This window comes from Babjeviella inositovora (genome assembly GCF_001661335.1).
Source record: "Babjeviella inositovora NRRL Y-12698 unplaced genomic scaffold BABINscaffold_5, whole genome shotgun sequence".
In the NCBI taxonomy this organism is placed as follows: Eukaryota; Fungi; Ascomycota; class Pichiomycetes; order Serinales; genus Babjeviella; species Babjeviella inositovora.
The window spans coordinates 927330-942999 of NW_017566842.1; the positions used below are offsets into that span (position 1 = coordinate 927330).

The 15670-nt window shown below is 45.2% G+C and overlaps 4 protein-coding genes across 4 annotated transcripts; 2 read left to right on the forward strand and 2 right to left on the reverse strand.

Annotated features, from left to right (window-relative positions):
- Positions 1-176: 176 nt before the first annotated feature.
- On the reverse strand, positions 177-1856 carry BABINDRAFT_35725 (uncharacterized protein; the record flags this gene model as incomplete). The annotated part of the gene is made up of 1 exon (XM_019131729.1): positions 177-1856. One exon carries the CDS (start codon positions 1854-1856, stop codon positions 177-179), a length of 1680 nt encoding a protein of 559 aa, XP_018985784.1.
- A 1996-nt stretch (positions 1857-3852) lies between these two features.
- On the forward strand, positions 3853-5306 carry BABINDRAFT_133825 (uncharacterized protein). Its single transcript, XM_019127078.1, has one exon. It carries the CDS (start codon positions 3871-3873, stop codon positions 5155-5157), a length of 1287 nt encoding a protein of 428 aa, XP_018985785.1. The 5' UTR covers positions 3853-3870; the 3' UTR covers positions 5158-5306.
- A 611-nt stretch (positions 5307-5917) lies between these two features.
- On the forward strand, positions 5918-7174 carry BABINDRAFT_7888 (uncharacterized protein; the record flags this gene model as incomplete). The annotated part of the gene is made up of 1 exon (XM_019132695.1): positions 5918-7174. The coding sequence occupies one exon, from the start codon at positions 5918-5920 to the stop codon at positions 7172-7174; it is 1257 nt and encodes a 418-aa protein (XP_018985786.1).
- Positions 7175-7798: 624 nt separating this feature from the next.
- BABINDRAFT_161391 (uncharacterized protein) lies at positions 7799-9438 on the reverse strand. Its single transcript, XM_019128780.1, has one exon. The coding sequence runs from the start codon at positions 9413-9415 to the stop codon at positions 8054-8056; it is 1362 nt and encodes a 453-aa protein (XP_018985787.1). The 5' UTR covers positions 9416-9438; the 3' UTR covers positions 7799-8053.
- Positions 9439-15670: the final 6232 nt, after the last annotated feature.

Genomic DNA, 15670 nt, shown 5'->3' on the forward strand with positions numbered 1-15670 from the left:
GCTTTTAAGCAGAATACGGGCCATAGGTAGTGCCTTTTCAGATTGCCACTAGTGGTACCAAGAAATATCCTATATTGACCACTGCTATCGTCTGGAAAAATGGCAGCCTCGCCTACAAGGCTGTTTAAAACAAGCTATTAATAAACTAACATAATGACCCTAAGCATCCAAGTGTCTTACAAGCTCTTGGCCGACTTGAATGGAATAAGCTCGGCGCTGTTAAAGTGGTCTTCGTCCACCTCACGGATATCACCAGCTTCCTTGGTATACTCCAACGCGTTAAGCTCGTCTTCTCTAGCGTTGTAGTGGTGGTAGCAAAGCCAGAAGCAGCAGCCGGCAATGAAGCAGGAGGTGGCCAAGCCGGTGTAAGTCCAGACCAACTTAGGGTGTTCTGCGGTAGGTGACAAGGCAATCCCCAAGGCAGAGCCGAAGGCGTTGGTGACCAAAAACATGGACATGATGAAGGACTTCATGCTGACTGGGGCCTTGGTGTAGGCGTACTCCAAACCAGTGATGGAAGCAAAGATTTCCGAAAGAGCGATCAAGACGTAGGCTGGAACCTGGGTGGCAATGTGGACGTGGTTTGGGATCTTACCATCAGAGGCAGCGCACTTCATTGGGTTGTCGTAACACGGACCGGCCTGGTAGATATAGTGCTGCAAGACGGCGGCGTAGACCATGGAACTAGAGGCAAAGAAAAACCCAAAGGTGATTCTGGTGATGGCCCTGAATGGAGTGTAGCGTCTGATAAACGGATAGATAAATCTCTCCATGATTGGGATGAACAAAATAATGGTGATGGAGTTAATGGCCTGCAAGATGTCGTTCGGCAACCCGTGCAACTCCATGGTACCGGCCTGGGAAACAAAGTTGTTCACCATCTGGCCGTACACCACCCAATAGATTGGGTAGAAACAAAACACCTTACAGGCAACTATGGCTCTCTTGACCTCGTCGACAAAGTGGTCGTTCCAGTGATAGCCCTTGTCTGGACTGTTGCTTGGCTTGGCGGTGTCGAAGCTGAACTTGTTTCTGACACCAATCCAGATGATGTGGAAACTGTCAGCGATAACGGTGCTGGAGGGCGGGGTCTTGACGTATTGGTTTTTCCCAAGCGCCAAAACCACAACGCCAATGACGAAGAAGCACAACGGCAAGAGGTACGCGGCCCAGAAACCCTTGTGCATCTCCAACTGGGTGGTGGCAATAACGGAAAGGGAGCCGATGTTGATCATCAAGTAGAAGAACATGAATACGTTCTGGGTGGTCACAGCGGGGTCCAAGATGACGCGTTCGCCGGTCTTGGGCAAGATGTGGATTCTCGGCTTGGTCTTTGGAATCTGGTCGGCAATCAACGGAGAGACGTTGGACTTGACACCACCGGTGCCGATACCGATGATGACGATCGCTGTTGCGTAGCCGCCGAGAGCGATCGATGGGCTGGTAATGGATGGAATGGAGGTGATGAACAAGATGAAAATCCCCACAAAGTAGATAAGACAGAACACAAAGATGGACTTGTACTTACCCCAGTAGGTGTCAGAAACCCAGGCACCGAAGATCGGGGTGAGGTAGCACCAGAATTGGAAGAAGTAGGACAAGGCGGTGGCACCCTGGTTCCCCAAGTTCAAGATACCAGCTGGGACGTCATCTGGACCGTTTTGCATGTAGTTCTGGAACGGGCCCGACAACCCGTAGTAGGCAAAACGTTCGCACAACTCCACAACGGCAACTAGCCAGCAAGACAACGGAATCGTTTCCGAAACGTGGCGCAAGGCTTTCATTTCCTCACCGGTAGGGTATCTGCCTTCGTCGCCTTCTACCTCTGTGGAGGCATCGTTGCTGATATAGGTCATGGCAAGTTCGTTTTCATGAACCGCCTTTTCGGCAGTATCAGTTTTCTCCATGGTTGTATTTGAGTTCAAGTGTCTGAGAACAGCATAGGGGGCTTTGATACGGGAAGTCTCTACCATATATACCACCATCTACAAGCCCGAACACCAGCTGATATCTGCGCTGCGGGGGAAGAAAAAAAAAAAACAGTCCTTATCTGCTGAGCGTGACGACACAAAGCAACCTTCTGACTGCCAAGAGACTTGGCTGATTAGAGTTACCACAGTCTGCCGTCAGGGACCTGATATTTCCCAGAGAATGCTGTGCCGCTGGCAAATGTACGAATGTTACCAAGAGGTCTGGTTATCTTGGATCACGCTCCAGTCTCGTGCCTTCGATTTGGGGACCTAAAACACATGTCCGCAAACCGGTGGAGCAGACTCACAGCTTGCATAAAAGAGGCGCCAGAACATATCCCGTTGCATAGACTGGGCACCCAGAGACTTCCATATTATAACATGGCCCAAGTGGTACATGTTTTGCCCGCATAAACTTTTACGAGCTGCGGTCCAACAGCACCACGGCGATATTCCCCAGCCAAGAAATGCCGTGTGCTGGCGTGGCACGTTTTCCTGTCACTAAAGGCTGGGCGGCGGATTATCCATGTGATGTGAATGAGTTAGCCCGAAAGTCTTGGCTAATAGTCTATGGTTTCCAGTCGTACGAATGTAAGCGCCAGTACTACCGAGAGCCGGGAGGAGATTGCCATTACAATGATAGCGCATCGCAGAGGAGTCGGAGACAACAGACCCAAGATTCGTGTGAAGAGCTTTAATCTATCAAGGATACTTTAATAATGCGGGTTCATTTTTGATGCAGATTCATTTGCCAAGACGCGGCAGGGACTCGGCGGAAATTGCACTTGAAAAATCACGTGCCTGGTGCGTAGTCCCTGAGATTCGGCGGAGCGTGAGCCGGCTATTTAAGAGCATACAGAACGCCGAGCAGCAAGGATGCGGTAATAGCCGAGATTGGTCCGCGGAAGCTAGAAATATTAGAGAGTGGGGTACCCCAGGATTGAACGATAACGTTAGAATTAGGTGAAAAAAAGGGATGATGCCGGGCTGTAGAATGCGTATTGCGGCTTCCCGGGCATATTCTAGAGCTTGCGATAGATGTCCATTGGATTTTATCCATAGGATATTTCTATGCCAGTCAGAGAGTTTTCTACGGCACCACGTGCTTTATCATTAGTTTATTTTACGATAACACCCTAGTCTAAGTTGCAGCTACCTAAAGTTTGACCAATTACCGGGATTCATCATTTCCGGTATATCCTCAAGAATGATTAGAGCGTTACAGTTTTTATCCCAACTCCATTTGGTTACACGAACATTATGCTCAAAGAGCTAATAGACATCAAAATATGGTCTATTTATGGAACACAGTAGGGTGGGATAAGTCTTCCTATGCTGAGCTTTAAAAAGTGGTTTGTCTTCTGAAGCAGTGATTTCGGAGGCCAGTGTATGAGTCGGGAGTTTGTTGCATTGGCTTCTGCCAAGAACCTGGGACAATAGTTGAAGTGGCGCGTTCCGTCAAATCTACCGGTCCATACCTTGGTAAAAGAGGTTTGATTATTATTCAAGCATCGTAAGCCTCTAAAAGGAAGCTATCAGTGATCAGATTGAGGTACTGTAAAGTTTTGCGATTGTACAGACTGCTAGTTGATCTTGTAATGGAAAAAAACAAAAAAACAAAAAAAACAAAAAAACAGGAGAGAAAACCCAAATTATCCAACAAAACACTAAGCTAGCAAAAAAAAAGCCAACTATCAAATCTAACCTTACTTAATGTGTGGTGTCTATCAACAGAAAGAGTTAGTCTCAAACATAAACTCATACCCAATACACCAAAGGATTTTCACTGCGCATCGCCCCATGCGCCGCACGCAAATCTAACCGTTGTGTCAGGACCAGCGCTCGTGTCATATCAAAACGCGCCAGCCACTCTGTAGTCTCTCGTAACCTACCCTTTACGATGTCTACCATGGATACTACTTCCAAATCACCGTCAACCGAGTCCCCTCGGATCAAACTTCTCACCTTCAATACGTGGGGCTTGAAATATGTGTCCAAGCTCCGGGGACCGCGGCTCCGCGCCATTGCGGAGCGCCTTGCCGGTCAGAGCCCCGAGGATGACTACGACATTGTGGCACTACAGGAGGTATGGGTAGAGCAGGACTGGGACTATATTCAGGCCAAGTGCCAACAGAAGTATCCGTTCTCGCGGTTCTTCAAATCGGGGATTCTAGCGGGGCCTGGGTTGTGCATCTTGTCCAAACACCCCATTAAAGAGACGTTTCTCTATCGGTTTCCCATCAACGGTCGGCCCTCTGCCTTCTGGCGTGGCGACTGGTACGTTGGAAAGAGTATTGCCGTGACAATTGTACAGGTGGGCGACCGCGAGTTGGCGGTACTCAACTCGCACATGCACGCCCCGTACAGCCACAACTCGCTCAGCGACGCGAATTATCTCTGCCATCGAGCGTGCCAGGCGTGGGACTTTTCGAAGTTCATCAAATTCTTACGTTCCAAAGACCGCGGAATCATTGTAGTGGGTGATCTCAACTCCAGACCCAACTCGTTGCCCCACAAGTTGCTCGTGAAAAATACCAACCTCCAAGACTCGTGGTTGCAGTACAAGGGGATCGAGGAGGATGCGGAGGTTGGCAATATGTCGCCAGAAGAGCAGATTTCACAGCTTGGCATCACGTGCGATTCTCAGCTCAACACCTGGAGGGCCACCAGGCAGCTTGACGAGGCTTGTCGCTTGGACTACGTGTTGACGAGCGAGAACTTGGCCACGGTGGATGCATCCGTGCGGTTCACAGAGTTGATTCCGCTGCTAAAGGTGTCGTATCTGGACCATTTTGCCTACTCCATCGTGTGTGAGTTTGCCGAGCCTGTGGCTTCAGCCCCGCAGATGCTCGCTCAACTCGACACGTACACGGAGTTTTTGGAGGTTTTGACCAAGTACCAAGCCGCCACGCTTCCGTTCCAGCGCAACTGGCGGCTTCTCCACATGGTGTCGTCGTTGATGATTGTGGTTGGTATTCTCGTTGGGATTACGTTCATTGCCATCATTGCGCCGTGGTCGGTAATTTTCTTCATCTTGCTTGTGATCGTGCTAGTTCTCACGGGTTTTGTCAACGGGATTCTCTTTGGTGGGCTTTTCACCCGAAGCGAGAACCGTGCGTTGGAGGAGGTTAAGATGGAGGTGCAAGACGAGGCGCGGTACGTGCGGTATGTATTGGGTGCGGAGTAAATGTACCGGGAGAGGGCTCAAATCCCGCCAGGCAAATTTCGATGCAGAAGACTGCAGCAAAATGATGCTTTGTCGATTAATGGGTACGCCACAATAGAGGCTTTAGTTAAGCGACCAGTGGCCTTTTGATTGGCTCAATGCGACACGTTGGACCTTCACTGAGTTATATCCGCCGCTTGGGGTTGATTACTACATAATCGGGTTATGTGGTGAATATTACTCACCTTTGTTATCTATATCTCCCGGCATCGATAGCCTACAGCTTTTGAAATAGGGGATGTATGTGGATAATTGCGAATGCTAGTTAAGAGAATATTGCCGATGGCTTTATACGCTAGCTATATAATCAAGAAGAGGGTGGGGGTGATCCCAAAAACGATAAGGATAACCGTATCACGTCACTCCAGACGAGGGGAAGATCCGGGTGAGCCGGGGGCCTTCAGTGACACGCGATGAGTACTGCGACCTTTAACAGAGCTGTCTATAATTCTAACCAATGTAACGAAAATTAAATACCGTCAGGCGTAGATATGGACCAATGCCCTACCTATAACACAGTCCTTTTGATGGACAAGGTTGAACTCAGGAGCCATCCTATTTATGTCGCAGCTATGACGTAACGTGCTATCTCCGCCGGGTTGACTTTAACCCCTGCGCGCAGGTCACATGCATTAAATTAGAGCCGTATGGATCGTAACGTGATATATATAGGCCAGCTCCGGGCTATTTCGTGACGATTGTTAAATCGATCTGCAACACAATGGCCGAAATTAGAGCGTTGACACTAAATACCTGGGGTATAAAGTATATCACGCCGCTTCGCGAACAGCGGCTCCACGCGATTGGCAATCGACTCAGCAACCCCACCAACGACTCTGAGGAGGAGTACGATATTGTAGCATTACAGGAGTTGTGGGTGCTCGCGGATTGGGAGTATATCAGTCAGACATGTGCCGCAAAGTACCCGTACCGCCGCTACTTCTACTCGGGAAAGCTCCTTGGTCCAGGCTTGGCCATTCTCTCCAAGTACCCCATTAAGGAGACCTTTTTTCACGCGTTTCCCATAAACGGGAGACCCTCTGCTGTTATTACAGGCGACTGGTATACCGGGAAAGGGGTGGCTGTAGCGGTGCTAAAGCTTGACGAATCCCGGGAGATTGCGGTTCTCAACACCCATCTACACGGGCCCTACAGTCACGACGTGTCCCATGATGCAAACTATTTGTGCCATCGGACGTGCCAAGTATGGGATCTCACCAAGTTGGTGAACTTTATGGCCGCGCCCCAGCGGGCGGTTATGGTGCTCGGAGATTTGAACTCCACCCCAAACTCCTTACCCTATAACTTGATCACCAAGCGGTGCATGCTCAACGACTCGTGGTTAAAGTTCAAGAAGATGGCTGAGGAGGACATCGGGGATATTAAGGGAATGACTCCTCAAGAGCAAATCGACGTCGGTTGCGTGACGTGCGACTCCACGTTGAACACGTGGGCAAGAAAGCTCTCGGTGGAGGAGGCCTGGAGACTTGATTACGTGTTGACCAGCCACAATTTGGAGATTACCGATGCCAAGGTTAAGTTTGTCAGTTTGATCCCAGGCGTGGAGGAGTCCTACCTGGACCACTTTGCGTATACGATCAAGTGTGTGTTTGGCGAGACGGAGGTGGAAACTGCGACAAAGGCAAAAATGAGGCGGGCGATCCAGAGAGAAACGTACCACCAGTTTTCCGGGGCTATTAGCGACTACCAGAAGCGGAGAATTCCGCACGAGAGAAACCGGAGGGTTGCATACATGGTAGTATCTGTTGCTCTTGCGGTGTGGTTGGTGTTTGCCGTTGTAAAAATGGATGGGGCGGTCTGGGTAAGGGTGGGACTATGCGCTCTTAGTTTTGTGTTGGCATCTTCCGGATTCGTCAACGGGCTTTTCTTTGGGTTGGGGTTTACCCAGGGAGAATACAAGACGTTGGAGGAGGTCAGGCATGAAATCATGGATGAGCTCAGATGTATAGAGCTGTAAGGATATGAGATATGGTTGGGTTCAGGTCCAGATGACCACAAAGCCCACGACTTTCAACCCACAAAACCTACGACTCACAACCCACTTCCCAAAAAATGTCAGAGCTACTAAAGATATCCCCGGTAAACCAGGACAACATTATAAACAAAAAAATAAAACTATAAGTGGGAAATAACGTCTCTTATAGAAACAATAAGTTCCGAAGCCACCATAGCATCGCTTTACTCGTCACAAACACCTCTTGCTCGTACAACCCGGCGAACCCACTCCTCTAGACCAGGCCTGATGTATGCAGTGACCCTGGCCGAGACAGAAATCTTCCCCGAACGACAGGTTACCAAGATACTTAGAGACATGGTTAAACAACTGGTAGATGACATATGAGCGGTATTTTATAGGAAATTTCAGATGTACGACCCAATAAATCTGGGTTGCGTTATTAACTGTGATTTGTGGTTAAGACCTTGAGATGAAGCAGAAGCTGATTTGTGCAAGTCGTTTAGGATTAATCTAGTTTGAGTGCAAATTAATGACAAAAAGGCACTCTTTCCGTAGAGATAACTTCCTAGACACAGCTTTGGAATCTAAATCCTTAATTGATGTTACACTGTAAGATGTTTACCTCGTATAACGCGCAATGGATTCACAATTGTCTGAACTAATTTATTGTCAAATCGTATTTCGAAGCGTTGTGAGCTACAGTTTGGTAATTATACTCAAGGTTGAACGGCAAAAAAACATTTCCCCAGTGTTCCTCTGCCTCTTTGAGACTTTTAGAATCATATTTATCAGCTGTCTCATAATATTTCCGATATTCATGACTCTGCAATGAGTGAAATTATTGTCGGTGACTTCAAGTGGGTCCTGGTGATGACCGCATTATTTCGAGGGCTTTATGCGACTTAGGGTAGGTACCTGAAGGCCTATAGCTCTCTCGTCGGGAGTTATCAGGGGCATAACTGGGCGATCTCCAACTATCTGAACACCGGTGAACCTTGTATCTTGTGTGTTTTGTAGTTTCGGCTCAACAATAGGGGGACGATGGATGGAGTAATTCTGGAGATTGGGCCCTGTAAAGACATTGGTCTGACTAGTAGTAATATCTGACTTAGGCTGGTGACTAGGAGGTATCACCCCGGGGCTACTCCCATCAACGGGAGGGTCCAGATCAGGTGCTTCAGCATTGGGTTTAAGGACGGGTACTTCGTTGATATCCGTCACTAACCTCATTCCCACCACTTGCTGGGCGTAGATGGTGGGGGTTATGACCGGAGGAGTGCCTTGGGGGTTGAATGAGGCCTGGGAATGAAGCGGTGCCTGAGAATGAAGCGGTGCCTGAGAATGAAGCGGTGCCTGGGAATGAAGCGGTGCCTGGGAATGAAGTGGCGCCTGAGAATGAAGTGGTGCCAGGGAATGAAGTGGTGCTTGGGAATGGAGTGGGGCTCGGGGATAAAGGGGGGCCTGGGAATGAAGTGGTTGAATATAAGGTGGAGCCCGGGAATGAATTGAGGCCTGGCGATGAATTGGGGCCTGGCGATGAAATGGAGTTTGGGGATAAAGTATATTCTGGGGATGAAACGGAGTCAGAGGCTGTGGTGGTATCAGAAAGGAGCGGCGGGAATACTCCCAATTCACGCCAGATTGGTTCTGCTTGTTGTGCGCAACTTCACCCAGGAATAGACAAGGGATAGCGTCTTCACCTACATATGGGTTGCGGTACACACGGTTAACTGCTTCCTTTTCCATTTCAAATATTGCCATACGTCCTGTGTTTTCCGACTTGAATTCCTCAGCATTGGGGTCCACATCTATGGGGTACCGGTTCATAGAAACCTCCGCTTGGTATATAAGGAGGAAGTTGGAATGCTTGCTGTCAACCCCCTGAGGAGTGTATGTGTCGAGGCACATATTTCCCCATAAAGTGCCACAGAAAGTGAAGAAGCGATACTCTCTGCTATTAGCCCGACTCAGTTTTTCGCAGTGAAATTGGAGCACCCCTTGTTTTCTCATGAGAGTGGCTATCACAAGCTCAACAAGTAGTTCGACCTCCAGCTCAGGCATAAGATGTAAGGTTAGGAATTTCACTCGAGTGATGTTTCTCGACGGATAGACACTAAGAAACCGAATACCGAGCTCTCCACGGAAAAATTGGCCAATGCCTGTCTCCAAGTCATCGATTATAAACGAGTGATATTCCAGGTGGATAAAGGAAGGGTTTAAGGTTCTAGGTGATGTATTCATCTCACATGTAGAGGAGAGAGGGGAAGTGCGATCGAAAAGAAGTGCGGTTTTGGCGTTATATTTATAGTATACCGCAGAGATACGGGGAGTTTTCCTCCTCGGGATTCGGGGCGATCCAAACACGGTTGAGGCATACACGTGGTAAAGGAAAGTCTAGACTCGCCTTTTTCAGTACCTATTGACAAATAATACATAATAGTGTCTATTATTTTCATCACTCTGTCTCATCTACGCGATATTGTATAACAAGGATTCGGACTAACAATGTGGGGTTTATCCCGCATTCAATGATTCATCGATAGGGTATAGGCCAAAGGGATATGGATGCACGAGCCATCATACAACTGAGAAAATAATTATTAAAGATAGAAGTATTCGGAATAGGGATGTCTACGAGACAAGTATTTGGTACTGAGCGGATGGCTAGTGTTTGTGAAGATGTGTTTGAGATTTCTTGAAATGAGGAGCATTTTGAAATCAATGTGGTTGTTTATGAGTCAAGAACTGCCTAAATGGCGATTAAGAGGTAATAGAGTTTAGAATCACGAACAATCGGAGAGGCTAATATGTGAGAATCAAAGGGTAGTATGCGGGAAATGATGGTGGTTTACCTCACCACAGGCAATGTCAAGCAGTCGACACAGGAGGCGGTGTTTATTCGGTTGTCTATTCCCAGATACTCAGGGGACATTCTACATTTTTCTACATCATATTTGGGCACCCTATACATGACTTCTACTAGGAAGATAAACATGGGGTGAATAGTCCTCTTTAAGTTATTACTTCATCTCTTATATTATCAAAGCCAGCTTACAATGAGGCTCGTTTACAGCTCTTTCTACCGCTGCCATCCCAGTGATTGAAGCCTAAGCTTGTGCCAGAGAACTATAAGATTCAGTTGTGAGACTGAAAATATAACTCTGATATTTAATCGGGCTTGTCAGAAACATAGTACTTGCCCCTGCGCTCTATGGACCCCCAACATCGACACCAAACGTCAGAAGGGAGCAAGGCTTAAAAAAATAAATGAGCCAAATATCGTTAATATTGTACCTTTGTTTTAACACATACTTTGAAATTCATCGTTGAATAAATATGGCTCAAGGGCTTGAAGTGGTAATTTTCAGGGCTGCCCAAAATTTTGCAGCCAAAATTTTGGTCACATCAAGAACAGGTGGTATTCTGAGATGAAAAGCCTCTGTGCTACTTTGATAAATCAAGCTCGTGAGTAATAAAATTAATATTAGAAATTTAGCCATGAAACCCATAACTATAATTTAAGTGGTACTAAACATGCCCCGTTAAGCCTGTTTGGGTCAGGGACACAGTGTTGGGTAAATTTTGCGTCAAATGGGGTTTTCACATGGTGCGTCGTTAACAAACTGCGGCTTGCTCAGGTTCTTCCCCTCATTTGAAGTGGCGTGATACGGTTATCTACACGGTCTACAAGGACCTTCTTATCCTCCTCTTGTATACCTAGTTCATAAAGCCAGTAATATTCTCTTTTGGCTAGCTAGTGGTGTTCATTACTAGGTATATCACTCAATATTTTCGGCTACCTTTTGCACTTTGTCAGGTAGTTTCGGGAAAATTTCATTTAGACTTCTCTTTCAAGTCCTTTGGGAGGCAGATCTCTGCAAAAGCCGGCGAGCTATAGAAGCTCTGTTTACTTTCAGCCATTTTTGGAAGCACGGTAAAATGAGGGTGGCCTACTATTCTTGCATAATTTTATGTACTCATTTCAGAGGGATACAGTTGTCTACACACACCTTTGCAAGTAGTGTTTCAAACATCCTGAGAGTATATTCAGAGTAAAAAATAAATAAATAAGGTATGTAGACCAGGGTTATTTGAGGCACCGGGGGCCATTGAAATGACCGAAATACATAAGCATTGACGATCAGCGGTAGCATGCAAAGACTCATGCACCGCTATGCATATCCCGGGTCCCCGCAGACTTATAAGTCTGGCTATGTACAGGGCAGCCAGACGACAAAATGACGCAGACGGAGAATATGGGCGATCCTGTCGATCGAAAGAGCTAAAAAGAGTGTTTCACATGGTACTAGTGAAGATGCAGTCGGGCCATAGAAGTTTCGGGTCAATAAATGTGCGACTTGGTAGGCTTATGCATACAGGCACAGCTACGGTCATTCAGCCCGTATTCAATTTTTACTCTCGGTGCCTTTCAAGAACCAAGGCTTAACCGATTCAGGATTTCTATAACCTATAAGGTTTAATTCATTTTGTCGCTACCCTGTATTTCTAGATCTGTCTATACTTCAATAATCTAAAATGTTAAAACAGTTACAGTATAGATACCATTTAATATTGTAAAATGCTGCGTAAAAAACTCTCCTGATTGCTTAAAAAAACTACATCATACCCATGTCGACAAGAAATTTCAAGAGTGATGGTTTAGAAAACGGAATTCCCACAGAAGGCATACCAGACAAGCCAGGATCCCCTTAGTGTTCGATATGCAGCAAGGATTTTTCCCCGCATCGGATGACGGAGAATCCCCCTTTGGATGGGGCTTATCTCTGAAATTACTATGTAATATTAACCTCTTCTAAATTAGAGCTAGAATCCAAAGATATGTAGTGTGCGAACTTTATTTACGTTTGAAATTAAGTTTCTAGTTTCAGTTTCTTTATTCCTATAGTAGACGCTATTCAGCGCGCCCTAATGCGAAGCTACCATGATTATACGTTCCTACCCTGTCTTATAGCATGATGCGTAACGGAAGTCCGTCATAACTGGTACAAACCCTGGTCAGGGCCTTAGGCATCTGTGTATATGCATATACTCTCATATGCACCTGCATATATGCCTACATCTGTCTGGGGATTGAAACCATGCTGATATTTACCTATGTACGGCTTACATTTACACAAATTTAAGCCTTCAAATCTGATATTTTATAAATAAATGCTAATACGAACCATGTATATTAAATGCCTCGCTAACATGCGAAACTAAGGCCCTTGCTTTTCTAGCTTAGGCTTGTGGAGAACGGAGGAATACGATTTTGGTATATAATGGACTCGAGAGGCTGGCACAGTGGCGGTGTATGAATGAAAAATTCACCGAAAAGGACTGGCAGTATCACCCCGGACTCGGAACTTATGCAAGTGCAGCAACAGAACGAAAATCCAGCCAACCTTGGAACAAGTTCCAGTCTATATGTGTGTAGGTTAGAGCGGAGATTAGTGGGAGATCTTAGGTTTTGGGAGTGCATCAAACGGCTAGTTAGAGTAAATACGAGAAATTTACACGCCTCGTAGGACCGCGTCTATCGGACTTTGAAGTCCCACGAAAAGTTCACTAGAGATTGAATACAGGTTAAGAGGTCCAGTCACACTTGATACACGACTACACGGTGTATCTTGATAGCCAAGACCGACTCAAGATTTTCCAATGAACTATAAACCAATAGAAAACCGGAACAAGAGGAAATTGGATTAGTAACCATTCCCGCAATATCAGGTGCAGGCAGAGACGCTTGGAACGTATTACTAGCATCGTCTATGTAGGTGCAGGAAGAGATGCTTGGAGCGTATTACTAGCATCGTCTATATAAGGGCTGCAGTAGACGAATAGATATATTCCTTTTCCACGCATACAGGACCCACGATAAGAAGAAGGTGCTAGTTTACAGAAGAGTGTACTGGTATTTAGTAAGTACAAATGCAGCAGAGGCCATACTTTCAGATGGAGAACATTCGAGTATTAGTTTTCAAAGCTATTGATTCAGACACATTTAGTTGGTGCTATTGCCTCAGTTATGCCGTAACAGGTAGTCAAAGTGTCAGGAAACGATTGGTGCGTAAATGCTTAATAACTAACATCCATAGAGCGGTTTGGTGAGGAGATTGTGTACTTTCACGATTTGTTTTCCGTTTATCGACTTCAGTCCGCTAAGGGAGTAAGCAGTATCCTTCGTACCAAAGAGCCCTACTATCATTAAATAACAGTGGTTACCAATTACTAACTTCTTTCCAGCCTTCTTGAGTTTGATAGTAGATTCACGAGGAAATCATCTAGGTAGCACTTTCAAGCTGCCAAATGCCATATCTAGAAGTGCCTTTCTACAAAAGGGTTGATTATCGATCTTGTCTAAACTATAAACTTGCAAAATGATGCAGTGTTACTGGATCAGCACATAAGAAACCTCAGTTATATTTTCAAAATATCCTCATTAGACTGACTATTTCTATTGAGGCTATACTATGACAACGGCTACGAACCATGGTAAAATGTGTTACAATATGAAAGATGAGGGAGCATAAGATCCTATCTTTTAGAATACTTCAGAGTTTGCGGAAACCCGCACTGTTGATGTCTTAACCGAACATGCATTTTATGAAACTAAAAAAAAAATTCAAAGCCTAGTTCTATTTTTTTTTAAGATTGACGCACAGCCTGCCCGCCTAACAAGGTCTGACAATTTTTTGGTTAATTATTAGTATTTTTGTGAATTAAGTTAGTTTGGATCTTTAGTGAGAGTATACTAGCCGCCTAGTATTAGGCTGTGTCTCCACTGGCCCAATCTGGAGTTAGAGACGAGGAACTTCAAATTACTCTCCAAGGCTTTATATCGGATGCTATAAGACAAGAGATAGTCCTGTTTAGTCCTGGAGGTTGCTTCAGATACCCACAAAAGCATCATGAATTTCTCTGTTAATTTTATTCCCATTCTTATTCTAGGTATGCACAACTATTAATTCCATTGGTTCTTGTGCCACTCCAAGCGCTTCTATACCGATATTGTATATTACAGAGACTGTATAGGTTAATTTGTGTGAGTTCGGAGATGATAGAGGTGGAAGTAGAACTGGTGATGGTAGCGGCAATTATTGGGTCAGGTTGAAATGACAAGTATTCTTTTCTGATCAACCCTACTGATCTATCCAGAATCCATATTAATTCAAAGTGTACTATAAAGTTTTTGTCAACTGGGATCAAAAGATATATATTCTACTGCTCTATTAGTGGTATAAGAGAATACCCGGCTTTTAATATATACATTGTACTTCAGGAAAATATGTAAGAGACCACTGAGGGGATTCGGACGAATCTATCATAGGATAAATGAGCGACGAATAATTCATCATTCTGTCACAACTCCTGTGCTTATATACGGGTAATTTCGTTGATGAACTTCTTCCTAAATGTATACCAGTAAGGACAGAGTTGCATGGCGTGAAATAGTACGGTGCGAGGTTAGCTGAACAGTCTGTTGTAGTTTCAGTGTACTAGTACGCATACCTCTCAAGAGTGTTATCACTATAAAACTGTCAAGCATTATAAGTGATTATAATTAAGCTAGCTATCCGCCAATGCCAAGTCAATTGATATGCGTGGAGTAAGAAGCTGGATGAGGAAGAAAACCCAGTACCAAGGGTAAGGCACCAGTCAGGCCTGTACTCTGTCATGGGCTGTATGCTTCAGTAACATATCCAGGCATGTATGCCAGTGACGACCAAGGGTGTCAAACAAGTAATCGTAAGGTGCCTAGAGAGCACCTACTAGATGGTGAGGAAACAATGAAATCCCATAGAGATATCTTAATATAGTGTATCAGAGCAAGACACTTTGTGCATTATATTAATCGCATACAAACGAACAAGTACAGGCGTAAGTTGATAGGTCGATGGCAGACAAATGTAGTTGGCGAAGATAATAACTAAATTGTCGATTTTTAGAAATCAGCCGTTGAATAATGTTGGTGTCCATGACGGTAAGTAATAAATGGTAATTAATGTTTATAATAATTTAATTGTCCTTGGTAAGGTAAATTCTTGAATATTTAAATAAAGTATATTCGTTACTTATGCTAAGGGCAATAAAAGTAAGACCATCGTATGCCCTTTTATAAACAATTGGTTCTTCCAGTAAAATAGCTTTTCATTATACTGAAACCACTTTTGAGAAATTATTTGATGTTTTTTTTGAGGCACTGTATGGAGCTCTTCAAACATATATCAAACAATCCTGTGCCGTCAAATATGTACGGGAACAAATTTCAACATAAACAGCAAGTACGGGTATATGGATAGTGTGCACGAAGTTAGTATATCGCCTGTCATAGTTAACCCAAGATGTTTCATGGTTAGAACAGGAGCGGATAATTAAGTGTGATAGAGTGAGTCAAACAGGGGGTATGGCAATGGTCAGGTGTAGAGATACTATCTATTCCAGGTATACTCTGCAGAATCCTGGTTAGAGGTACACCGGCAAGGCATTTCGGTA